The sequence below is a fragment of the Desmodus rotundus genome, chromosome 1 (assembly GCF_022682495.2).
Source record: "Desmodus rotundus isolate HL8 chromosome 1, HLdesRot8A.1, whole genome shotgun sequence".
Taxonomy (NCBI): domain Eukaryota; kingdom Metazoa; phylum Chordata; class Mammalia; order Chiroptera; family Phyllostomidae; genus Desmodus; species Desmodus rotundus.
In genome coordinates, this window is record NC_071387.1 from 167235236 (window position 1) to 167248548 (window position 13313).

Consider the following 13313-nt stretch of genomic DNA (forward strand, 5'->3'; position numbering starts at 1 on the left):
GGTATGTGGGCGGGGCAATTGAGAGGAGGAGGCGTGACCCAAGGGTGAGGCCTGTGGTTTGTTCTAGTTCCTCGCAGGGGTCCGCTGAAGTGACCCTGTGTTTATAGTACCCTGGCGTTTAGCACTGCACAGCACGGCGGCGGCAAAGGACCTGGAAATCCAGTCTGCTGCAGGGAGGCCGCGCGTTTTCAGTCTAGAAAGCGGAAGAAGAAATCGGAAGTGACGTCGTGATCCAAACAAGTGAATCTGAGGCCGCGGATGGAAAGGCCTAACTCGCTGTTGGCTGTCGAAGGTGGTCGCAAGACCCTGCGCTCCCACCCGGTCGGTCTCAGGCCCCTGTCCCCCGGACCCGCCCGCTGCGGGTGAGCCAGAGTTTCCACCTGCCGTACCTGAGCCGCGCTAGGACTTTTCGGGCAGAGCTGGCGGGTGGCTACAGGGCGGACTTCCCTCCCCACAACAGTCTTCCCTCTAGCGGGCTCTGGTCCTGGGACGCTAGGACACCTGTCGCCTGTGAGGCATCATTCATTTTCATAGTATCTTCCTCTCCTTGCAGGACAACGCCAGGATTAGGAAGAACCAGGGGGGCACCTATTATTAGCATCCATTGGGAACTAGCACAGTCACCCAGTTTATCGCGTTAGGTTCTCTCTTAATCCCTGGGCTCCGATAGATTGAGGTGATCATAGCTATCCTTGGCCTTACGTCTTATTCTCACTGCCTCCTCTTCCCGATCATTTTTTTTTCCCTCTCCTGTTCTTCAAAATTTTGGCCTACCCAATCAACTTTGCTTCTCCTCTGTAGAATAGTGCCAAGATAAAGAGTTCTATTTCTGCTCCTTCCTCCCCCAGGTGCATTCCCTTCAAAGACCCGTAGTTCCACCTTTAAACCCTGACTTATAACATGGACAATGTTTAGAGCTGGGAAAACTATTAGACGTGCATATTTCAACCATCTTTATAAATGAATAAAATGAGTCTCAGAAGACTTACGTGATTTGTCTGTCTAGGGTTGCACAACTAGTACCAGTAGTGATGTTGGGAATGGATGTTGGAATTACACCAGATGTAATTAACAAGTGTTTGTTGAGCATCATGCAGGGTCATTTGAGGATAGAAAAAAATATGACACATTGAAATTTAGATTAGAAAACATTTATGGAACACCTGATAGGACCAAGCACTGTTTTGTGTGCGAAGATTAGTAAGTAAGTGTAGAAAGATTAGATTCGTAAGATTAGTAAGTGTAAAACTCTTCCTAATCCTAGAAGAGTTTTCAGAAAATTTGTTGGAATTGAAATGGAAACGTTCAAGAGAATGATAAATGCTAAAATAGGAATACCTACAGAGTGCCAAGAGAGCTCAGGGGAGGTTCACTTAGGCCTCCTCGGGGAGGAGTCTGTAGGGTTGGCTCTGACCTGAGGAAACACTCTTCCCATCTTGCAATACCCTTTTAAAGACCTCTGCATTGCATCTACATCTCTATTTGAATTACAACTCATCTCCTCTGGTTTCCTTCTTTCCTTCACTAAAGTGTATTGACTTTGTTATCTGTTACTTTCTTTTTTAATTATTATTACAATTTGTTATTTTTTCCACTCTTTCTCCCTTGGAAGTTTTGGAGTATTGCTGCTGCTTATTTTAGCGGGAAGGATGATGGAGTCAGAACAGCTGGATAGTTCCCTCATAATTCATGAGCTCCCTCCCATTTTCCCTTCTCTATGATGGACATAATTGTTACCTGCCCTGACTATTCAACAGGTGGTTATAAGGATCAGTCTTCCAAAATGTTTATCAGTAAATGTATGGTTTGCCAGCCTCTGCTTCATTGTGTTCCTAATGCATTCTTCAATTTTAAACACTCTGCACCCTCTCAGAATTTCTAAGGGACAGTAAACTCTAACATGAAAAAATTAACTGGATGTTATTGTCTTCATGTCCCAGTGATTATATATCTTGGAAAATTATATATCTTGGATTTCTTCATTTTTTTAGAACAAATTTTAGGTACAATAGTGAAATTTTTCTTAAAATTATATTAAGGTCCATAATAGGGAAAGTGCCAGTGACTACTGAAAACTAATTTAAAAATAACAGTAAATGATTCAATAACAGGTGTGCTTATCATCTATACTCTGAGAGTAAGCAGTTTTTGACTTCATGTCTTAACAGTCTATACTTGTAAAAAAGTAATTATTAATACTTATAACAAAGATTGAGAGCCAAAAACTCTACATTGATCCTACTGTCCTAGAGATGCTAAAGCAAAGGAAGCCAGTCTTTAATCTCCACAATTTATTTTCATAAAAACCTATATTTGGCAACACGTGATCTGAACAAAAACTGATAAAGAGAGATCAGATCTTCAGTTCATCATAACCAAAGCTTTGTAAAGGCTTTCACTATCCCGGAGTCACAGGTATTGTCGATGACAAGAGACTTGGGTACAACATGAATTCTCTCTTAAATTCAAACTGAGAGCCACTTATCAACAGAGCATACTCAAAAATGAACCTAAGGTGAGAAGTTCAAGTTTTCACATAAAAGTTTATTTTTTATTGTCAGCCTGATCTTTTATCCATTTGGCAATATTCAGGAATAGAAAAGGAGATTAAAAGATTACTAAAATTTGTTGGAACCTAGTGATGAAGATGAACATGTTACTGTGTTCCATCTGGTCTACCAGCATGCTGTGAGGGTAATGTTGGTTCTCCATTTTACAAGTGAGGCTGAGGCTTAGAGAGTTGGAGTAACTTATACAGGTTCACACACAGATAGTTAGAAGCTTGGGTTTATATCCAGGGTTCTCTACCTATGAACGTTGTAGGCTTTCTGTTATTAATAGATGCTTATAAGAGCGCTGTTTGCATACTTGATTGAAAATGATTATTTTGTGTATTTTTACCTAAGTTGATAGCATACTTTTAATTTTTTTCTTTCAGATTTTTTTAATATCCAAATTTCAAAAATACACTGGATATCACTCTTAAAAAAACAAAAGGAAATTATGAAGAAATGTTTTAATTATTGAAACTACAGTTGAAATCATGGCTACATCAGCAAATCTGGACCTTGGAGCCCAGCTGATAGTGGAAGAGTGTCCCGGCAGTTACAGTCTAACTGGCGTGCCAGACATTAAAATAGAACATCAGCTGGACTCAAATGCAGAAGAAGCATCAGCTCAGGGTGTTGCCATGGGGATGAAATTCATACTGCCTAACCGATTTGATATGAACGTGTGCTCTCGATTTGTGAAGTCCTTAAATGAAGAGGATAGTAAAAATATTCAAGATCAGGTTAACTCTGACCTGGAGGTGGCATCTGTCCTATTTAAAGGTTGAAAGTTATGGTATAAATATCTGCATTTGTTTTGTTTTGTTATTTATTGTTTTTTTCCTTCCTTTCTCATCATGAGAGTTTGAGTTTGGGAAGAAAGTTTGGAAGTCATCTCCTAATAGGATTTTTCTAGAATCTTACAAAAAACATAATGAAATAACTTCATGTTATATAATGTCCAAAGTACATGTTGATTTTTTTTTTAATTTCTTGCTTCACCTTTGTTTATTTGGAAAGTCTTTTATATAATTCCTTATTGTACCTTTTTAAATCATGGGAGAAAAATATTATCGGTGCCTTTTACAAGTGAATTAGCATAATATTCCCTATTCTATGAATATTTGATCAGTATTAGCTTCCTATGCTTTCAGTCAGTGAAATATGTCATTATATTGTAGATTTATAACAATCTATTAAATAAAAATACTAATCCCAGAATAAAATTCTCAACATTAATATAGATTTTTTCTGGAAGTTTCATTATGGTAGTACAGATTTCTTAATGGCAAAAAACAATTAAATATCACTTCAGAAACAGTTGAAGATATACCTCATGTATTTCTTTTTTATATAAACATCAACATAGAACTTTGAAATGCTTAGTCATTAAAATATTGGTTTAATGTGTTTAATTTATTTTACTTAGCTGAATGCAATATCCATACATCGCCTTCTCCGGGAATCCAAGTAAGGCATGTCTATACTCCCTCTACGACAAAGCACTTCTCACCCATAAAACAGTCAACTACCTTAACCAACAAACACAGAGGAAATGAGGTCTCAACCACACCTCTGTTAGCAAATTGTAAGTATTTCCTATCAGTGTATTAAACTGTTCTTGTTACTAATATAAGGGTTTCAACAGTTTGGTTTTGAAATGTTATTTTCATTAAATGCATATTCCATTTTGGAAAACTGAAGTGATGTGCTCATAGTTTTTGTAATTTAAATTTCTTTCACAGATTACTGTACATTCAAATTATTCACATTTTATGTTTTTCTGTTTAAAACCAATGCATATTGAAATATTCTTAAAACCCTTACAATATACTATAAAAACGATGTTATTCTAAACGTTGAGCAAAGTAAGACATTGTGTTTTGTGTTCTTGGAGTGTAAGGCTTTACAGTTTGCTTATAAACTAGAAAACTGATCCACAAGTTATTTGTAGTAAAAGTGGAGTGATTTCTGTTGTAATTTGGAATTTGAATATAAGTATTAAACTATCTTTTTAAAAACTTTGAGTCTACAGGTTTTTTTAAAGGTGTATAATCACTCTAGAAGAAGTAAAGTGAAGTTTTTCTATACACTATATTCTGTATAGCAGACAGAATATACCAAAACCAGTTAGCAATTTGATGTTAGGAACTACATGTAAAAATATAAGTAAGTACATCTATATCCTAATGCAGGGTAAAATACATTTCTTTACTTTAGAAACACTATATCCCTCCTGACTTTGAATCACATGCCGTAGCATACGACTTACTCCACCTATTGGTCACTTCTGTCTACTTGTATAAATTTGCAGGTGCTTCCCAATTGCCTTCCTTTCTGCATTAAGACCCCCCAACCATATCACCACAGTTAAGGATTGAGCGATACTAACTTTTAAGTGCCTGTTTTTAAAGTATTATAATTTTTAAGTGCCTAACTTTTAAGTATCATAGAACAGTGCCTGTTTATCTTTGTTTAAAATAGAGATTGTCTTAAAATATTCCAACTGTAAGATTTTTGACTCAAAACATCTAGAAATTGTGTGATTCACATACCTCATGTTACAGACAAAACTGTTTAATCAGTTATCCAAGGGCACATACCAAATTAACCACAACTAGGTCTGCCCTCAAGAATTTACTCTCAAAGTCAGTTGTCCCTTTACTACCTCACTCCTCCTAAATGTAAGAAAAACCCATGGAGTCTTGAAATAATGATGTTTGGGACCTCAGTGGATTTAATCAGTGAAAACATGAAAGGTGTGTCTTTGTTAGACACAACTTCCTCATAAGTTTGCATAAAGAGATGGATTATAAAAATTAAGTACCTGAGACTTCCGGCCAACATGGAGGCATAGGTAGACACACTGTGCCTCCTCACACAACCAAAAGAAGGACAACAACAAATTTAAAAACAAAAAACAACCAGAACTCACAGAAAATTGAACTGTATGGAAGTCCCAACAACCAAGGAGATAAAGAAGAAACATTCATCCAGACCTGTAGGAGGGGCGGAGTTGGGCAGCTGGGCAGAGAGGACTCGAAGCAAGACGGCAGCAGGAGGACTGAGCTGTCCCACATTTGCATGCGGATAACCCGAGAGGAACAACTGGGGAGCGAGACAGACCATGCAACCCAGAGTTGCAGCATGGGGAAATAAAGCCTCAAAACTTCTGACTGAAAACACCTGTGGGGGTTGAGGCAGCAGCGGGAGAAACTCCCAACTTCACAGGAGAGTTTGCTGGAGAGACCCACAGGGGCCTAGAATGTACACAAGCCCACCCACCAGGAATCAGCACCAGAAGGGCCCAATTTGCTTGTGGGTAGTGGAGGAAGTGACTGAAATCCAGCAGAGAGCTGAGCAAGCAGCACTGTTCCCTCTTGGACGCCTCCCCCACATATAGCGTCACAACGCAGCAATGTGGATTGCCCTGCCCTGGCGAACACCTAAGGCTCTTCCCCTTACTACGTAACAGGTGCGCCAAGACAACAACAACAAAAAATGTCCCAAATGAAAGAACAGATCAAAGCTCCAGAAAAAATACAACTAAGTGATGAAGAGATAGCCAACCTATCAGATGCATAGTTCAAAACACTGGTTATCAGGATGCTCCAGGAACTCACTGGGTACTTCAACAGCATAAAAAAGACCCAGGCAGCAATGAAGGTTGCATTATGTGAAATAAAGAAAAATCTACAGGGAACCAACAGTGACAGGAAGGAAACTGGGACTCAGATCAAGGGTTTGGAGCAGAAGGAAGAAAGAAACGTCCAACCAGAACAAAATGAAGAAACAAGAATGCAAGAAAATGAGGAGAGGCTTAGGAACCTCCAGGGCATCTTTAAACATCCCATCATCCGAATCATAGGGGTGAGAAAAAGAAGAAGACCAAGAAATTGAAAACTTATTTGAAAAGATAATGAAGGAGAGAAATTCCCCAATCTGGCAAAGGAAATAGACTTTCAGGAAGTCCAGGAAGCTCAGAGAGTCCTAAAGAAGTTAGACCCAAGGAGGAATACACCAAGGTACATCATAATTACATTTCTCAAGATTAAAGATAAGGAGAGAATCTTAAAAGCAGCAAGAGAGAAGGAGACAGTTACCTACAAAGGAGTTCCCATAAGACTGTCAGCTGATTTCTCAAAAGAAACCTTGCAGGCAAGAAGAGGCTGGAAAAAAGTATTTGAAGTCATGAAAGGCAAGGACCTACATCCAAGATTACTCTATCCAGCAAAGCTATCATTTAGAATGGAAGGGCAGATAAAGTGCTTCCCAGATAAGGTCAAATTAAAGGAGTTCATCATCACCAAGCCCTTATTGTATGAAATGTTAAAGGGATTTATCCAAGAAAAAGAAGATCAAAACTATGAACAGTAAATGAACAGTAAAACTCAGAGCTATTAACAACCGAACCTTAAAAAAACCCTGAAAACAAACTAAGCAAACAACTAGAACAGGAACAGAGTCACAAAAATGGAGATCACATGGAGGGTTATCAGTGGGGGAGTGGTAGGAGGAGAGGGGGGGAAAAAGTATAGAGAATAAGTGGCATAAATGGTAGGTAGAAAATAGACCGGGGGAGGTTTAGAATTGTATAGGAAATGTAGAGGCCAAAGAACTTACATGTACAACCCATGGACATGAACTAAAAGGGGGGAATGCAGGTGGGAGGGGGTGTGCAGGGCAGAGGGGAATAAAGGGAGGGAAATGGGACAACTGTAATAGCATAATCAGTAAAGTATATTAAAAATAAAAAAATAATTTTAAAAATTAAGTACCTAAGCCATTTCTTTGATTAGTAAGATCAGTAACAATTTGCATTGCTAGTAATTGATTGTAACAATTTGCATATTTATTGATAATAACACTTTGCAAGTGTCAGAATTATCTCGAACATACAGGAGTCACTTCTTGGATATGGCATGGCTATTTGCAATATTAGGGTATATTTTAGTTAGATTTTTTTTTTAAGAATGATAGTTTTTGTTTTGGAAAAGAAAATTGCTGCACAAACATGAGTGGTGGCATGATGAAAGTGTATATTCATGGAGCTTTTTATGGTACTGTTTCAGCTTTATCTGTTCACCAGTTAGCCGCACAGGGAGAGATGCTCTACCTGGCTACTCGCATTGAACAAGGTAATAGCCCATTTTTTAAAAATTTATTTAAAACAAACCTAATAGGATTTATTAGACTTGTTATTTTTTTTCTTTTTATACAGAGAAGTATAAAGACAAAAACATGGTTGTATAATCTCACGAAGCAATACTCTAAAGTATAAAAGTTATAGCTTCCCTTATAAGCCTAGCCTGTTCCTCAAAAGGAAACATAGGTTTTTTATATTTTCAGAAAACTCTTCTACAAAACATTTCTGTTGATATTTGGAGTTGTATGTGAGAATTTGGATGTGCTTTTTCTGATTTACACAAAAGGAAAAATACTGCACTTTTTTTCACTCAGTATTTTGGAAATCTTTTCATATTAGCACACAAAAATCTATTTTACTCTTTTTAATGGGTCCATGATTTTGCATTGTATTGCATACACATATACTTTATTTTTCAACTAGTTCCCCTGGTGCCGGTTGATTCATTTGTTGCTACTAAGTAACAATATTGCCATTCTTTTTAAATATGTCCATAGGGTAAGTTCCTTCAAGAATATTTTCTGGTTGAAAAGTTATATGAATTGTTATTTTTATACTTACTACCAGATGTTTGTCCTGTTTTTACCCCCAAGTTAGAGTTTCTGTTTCCCCTACCCTCACTGACACAGGATATTAGCAGACTAATCTAAATCAGTATTTCATACTGGTTTTGTTTTTAGTTTTTAAATTATGGCATATTTGAATTTCCTTTTGTGTTTATTTCTGTGAACCCTTATCAAAATTAAAGGAATCTGCTTTTTGTTGCTTATATTGCACATTTGTTTCCATTTGTTTATCATTTTCCCTTTGACTTTGTGATGTTTATCAAAGAAATGCTTAATATTTTTAAGCGATAAGTTTACTTTTTTCTTTGTGACTTCTGAGTTTTATGTCCTGCTTGGAAAGGATTTCATATTCTAAGATTATAAATGAATTTATTCATGCCTTATTCTAGAACTTCTGTGGTTTCCTTTTTACGTTTCAATCTTTGACACATATGAAATATGTTTTGGTGTAGTGAGATAAAGATCAAGCTTTACATTTATTTTCATTTTCCAAAAAGTTAGTTAGTTGACTCAACTTTATTGGTTGAATACAGTGTGCGTAATAAAAGATGTTTACTTTTTTAATCATGTTATTCTTTTATAAGAAAGACTTCATCATTGTATTTGTTTGTTTATAAACACTTGATGGTTTCATTTTCAAGGTACTAAATAAATGTCAGGGGAGAGCTGTGGGCTTTAAAACTAGTAGACTAAATCTGGGGAACAAAATGGGGTTCAAGGTAGAATTTCATGGTAATGCCTTTCAAATTATTCAGTCTTCATTCACTTCACTATATTATTTTAGCAACCACCCAGAATGAATGAAATTCAAAGGCAGCAATGTTAGCTATAGACTAGAACATGCTTTAATAAGATTTTGGAGTTTTTATAATAGTATATATTTATGTAATACTAAGGGCTATTACATAAGCTCATTTTTATTGGAATTCTCCCAGTTACACATTGAGATAAGCAAGGTATTATTCTGTGTATTGGGGAAGTTAAGTGGCATGCCCAGAATCACACTTTTAGAAAGTGACAGAGCCAGAATTCAAACTCTGGTCTCCTGATTCCGAGCCCATTGTTCTGTAGATTGCCTTGTACCTAGAATTATGTCATGTCTCATAGTTTATGCTTTAAGTAATGTGCTGTTTGAATTCAGTTCCATACATTGAGGCAATTTTAATACAGTCAGACTTCAAATTGCAACAACACATAACAGGACTTCAGTGAACAAAAATCAGCACGAAGTCTTCCTCATGGAGTAATACAATCAACTTTTTAGAATGCCAGTATTTTCATAGTGATGTTAATATGTGGTTGTTAAATTAGATCACAAAAATTGCTTTTCTTTTAAATAGAAAATGTTATCAATCACACGGATGAAGAAGGATTTACTCCTCTGATGTGGGCTGCAGCACACGGGCAAATAGCTGTGGTAGAGTTTCTACTTCAGAATGTAAGGAAAATGCCTCAGAAAATGTATATGTACAGTTACTCAAGTTCAGTTAAGTCTTCAGTAAAGTTTTGGTATCTCCAGCCAACTAGATGTAATGGTAGAGAATCCAAAAAATTTTTAAATGCTTTGCACATTATTTTGGAGCGTGAATCTCTAATCATACATGAAACAGTGAGAGGTCAAGTCCAGCAATGGGAACAGAAGTACTGTCAGCCTTGTAGGAGAAGCTTCATGGAGATGTAATTTGGCTCCAGAGAGAAGGGACAGTTAGGATTGAGATGGAGGAAGGAGGCATCCAGACAACCTTGGCAACAAGAGCATCCATGAATAGAAGTTGCAATATTTCTGTATTAACCCCAGAACATTACCTGACCTGAGTGTTGAACTGTAATTATTGTTGACAAAAATAACAATGTTCTTGTGTACATGAATTGAAAAGTCTTTTATCTCCACTTCCCATGCCAGGGTGCTGATCCCCAGCTTTTAGGAAAAGGTCGGGAAAGTGCACTGTCTCTGGCCTGTAGTAAAGGCTACACTGATATTGTCAAAATGCTGCTTGATTGTGGAGTTGATGTAAATGAATATGATTGGGTGAGTCTATGACACTGATTTTTAACTTACTGTAACAAACTCGAGGATTTATTTGGTTTGGGGAGACATAATAAATTTTAGCAAACACTTGGAAGAATAATTAATTAGGTAATGAAATACCTAGAAGAAAAAGTTAATGACATAAACTCAGTAATTTTGATTCAAGTATTCTTCACAAAATATTAAAATTAACTTAAAGTACTTTTACATGCCCAATTCTTAGTAAAACTTCTCACAGCAACATTAAATTCTTCAAATCTTGCTCATCTTGAAAAACTAAATCACCTTTTCCTTTTGTAGAATGGAGGCACACCTTTGCTTTATGCTGTGCATGGAAATCATGTGAAATGTGTTAAAATGCTCTTAGGTAAGCAGATAAAATGAAAATATTTAGAAAATGCCAAGAGGAGTTTATTTTACTTTTTATAAGCTGGCCTCCCTTAGTGTTATGCAGCAGAATCATTTATTATTGTTAAATACGCTAATCCTGCTGCTACTCACCGTGGAGCACCTGCCCGAGGAGAGAAGCAGCTCCGTCGCAGAGCATGCCTGCAATCGGAGTGTTTGTCCTGGTTGCTTCTCTTTTGGAGATCGAGTGTGAATCCATGGTGGTTTTCTTGTCTGCAGAGTCTTTAAGTTTAAGTTCTGTCTGTTGTCGTTCGTGTGTTTCAGTGCTCTAGAGGATGCTTGTTTGTTTGAGATGCCTTCCCTTTGACCCACCAAAGTGAATTCTGTGCACTCCGTGTACCCTGTACCTTGTCAGATCATCCTGAAGATACCCTCCAAATTTGCTGAAAATCTGTCTTGCTATTTGTACACCAGTCAGTAATAGACAAACATATCCACATTTTCATTTATTTATGTAGATTTTTCTATTTTGGTATAGAAAATGGAGCTGACCCAACAATTGAAACTGACTCTGGATATAATTCTATGGATTTAGCTGTAGCCCTGGGCTATAGAAGTGGTAAGTATTTTACTGTAGAATGCTCAGGCTTCATTTTAGTAAAGCTCTGAAAATAGTACAAACCAGTGATCCAAACCATTTTTATTGCTATAGTCATAGAACATCGCATGTTGTCCTAACTCCTGACTGTTGGCAAAATCAAAACATTCCTACAAAGTCTAGAAATGAGTTTTGTTACTATTACTTTTCACCAACCCAAATAATTAGTTGCTGGAAGATAAGTGCACACCTATTTATAAGATGTGTTTAACATTCTCATAGCAAACTATAAAATGCTCTTATAGTTACCCTTTTCTGTTCCTTAGAACAACCTTGTACTCTGGACTCTCCTTCAATTGCAAAATTTAGAAACCAAGAACAGAAAATTTAATAACTTGGACAATGAATAAGTCAATGACAGGCTAAATTTTAAGTCTGTTTAAGTATCGTATTGCCCGCAGAATATGAGTATATCCAACTTAGAGATAACTTTATTTTAGGAAAAAGTCGGGGGTGTAAAGTTGAATTTGATAATTCTTTTTACAATTTTTAAATCGACATGTTTGGTCTTGATCACCTGTCTGTTCTAGTTCAACAGGTTATTGAGTCCCATTTATTGAAGCTGCTTCAAAATATCAGAGAGTAGAGGGCGTCGTGAAAGTGTGTCCACCCTCCGTTCACTCTGTGGCCCTTTTAAGTGATAGTTTTGTTTACCTATAAGTTTTTACCTCAGTTGCAATATTTACTGATTTTTACTAAGTTTTAATAAATATTCCTCTGAGTAATTCACTGGTTTATAATAAAATTAATGTTGATGCTTTTTTATAAATGTGTTTTATGGCATATTTAAAATCATAAATTAATGTTTTGTGGCATGTAAATTTTTATGGTACATTGTTATCTGTCTTTGTATCGAATGCTGTAATTTAACATTTTCAGAAATTATTCTATCCTATTCATTTTTACTCATATTAACTCATTGACTTTATATAGGGTTTGCTATAAATCCATAGAAAAACATTTTGTCATTATTGAATTAAAAATGCACAATGTGATTGTTTACAAAATGTTATAAATAAATAAAGTACATTTTCTGTTTGCATGCTAGGTTTTTTTTTTTATTAAATAAGGTTATTAAGGGATTCCTTTAGAATTTTTAGTTTAACCCTAATGTCCTGTCAGGACACTCCATTAGGTCAAACAATATAATTAAAAGAAATAAAATGTAAGTAAATCAACTAAGATTTATTGATTGTCATTTCTAGAAAGATACTTAGAATATTTTTCTCTTGTAAGTAAGCTTTCCAGTAGGAAATGTCTTCTGTGAAGAAGTCAATCTTTAATAACAGCCAGATGCTCTTTAATTACTACTAAAGGAACACTATAAACTCATGTTACACTGGAATCTAGAAGAGAACCATGGACTGGAAGTTGACTTGACCACTGAACGTGGCATTGGGTTAAGTCACTTTGTCTGGAAAATGGATGTTATATCAGTTATGATACTTTGGTTGTAAACCACATAAACTATGTAGCTCATTTAAGCACAAAGGAAGTAATTGAAAGAAACAGAATGAAAGGAAAAGCTGAAGAAGGTGGCAATATAATTTCTTGAAGTTTCATACCCAGAGATGAAACTGGGCCAGGGATCTCAATCAGGAAATCATGGGCAGTCATCGTGGGTGCTGCTGTGGTACTGTTTAGCTTAAATCCCCTTGTTTATCATTCTGCTCATTATCTAAATTTCCAGGAGGCAGAAATTTGTTTAGCATGGGGTATAAATATACCACTATATGGAGCTGGGGGGCAGAAAGGGATGACTGGGTAACAACCCACCGTTGTCCCCAGACCACCTGCAATGCAGGAGGAAAATGTGCCTAAAGGGAAACCACAGGGACAGAAGCACAAGAGATGTTCGCTCCAAAGGCAATCCTACAGCACGTGAAAATAACGCCAGCTTTTCACTCATTGTCAGTTAGGCAATGGTTTTCTAGCACTTCTGAGCGATTGCCCTAAAACCATTCACATTTCCATCTGGTTCCTCTTCTTATTAATGGCATATGGCCATGAAGTGTTA

The 13313-nt window shown here is 36.6% G+C and overlaps 1 protein-coding gene across 2 annotated transcripts; it reads left to right on the forward strand.

Annotated features, from left to right (window-relative positions):
- The first annotated feature begins 12 nt into the window (after window positions 1-12).
- On the forward strand, window positions 13-12338 carry ANKRA2 (ankyrin repeat family A member 2). 2 transcript variants are annotated; one of them, XM_024563630.3, is made up of 9 exons: window positions 13-362; window positions 2939-3332; window positions 3979-4137; window positions 7622-7687; window positions 9602-9699; window positions 10165-10290; window positions 10591-10657; window positions 11177-11257; window positions 11827-12338. In XM_024563630.3, exons 2-9 carry the CDS (start codon window positions 3044-3046, stop codon window positions 11880-11882), a joined length of 942 nt encoding a protein of 313 aa, XP_024419398.1. In that variant the 5' UTR covers window positions 13-362; window positions 2939-3043; the 3' UTR covers window positions 11883-12338. The 2 variants fall into 2 exon arrangements, with proteins under 2 accessions (XP_024419398.1, XP_053768647.1); XM_053912672.1 differs by having other exon boundaries at window positions 13-321.
- The last annotated feature ends 975 nt before the right edge of the window (window positions 12339-13313 follow it).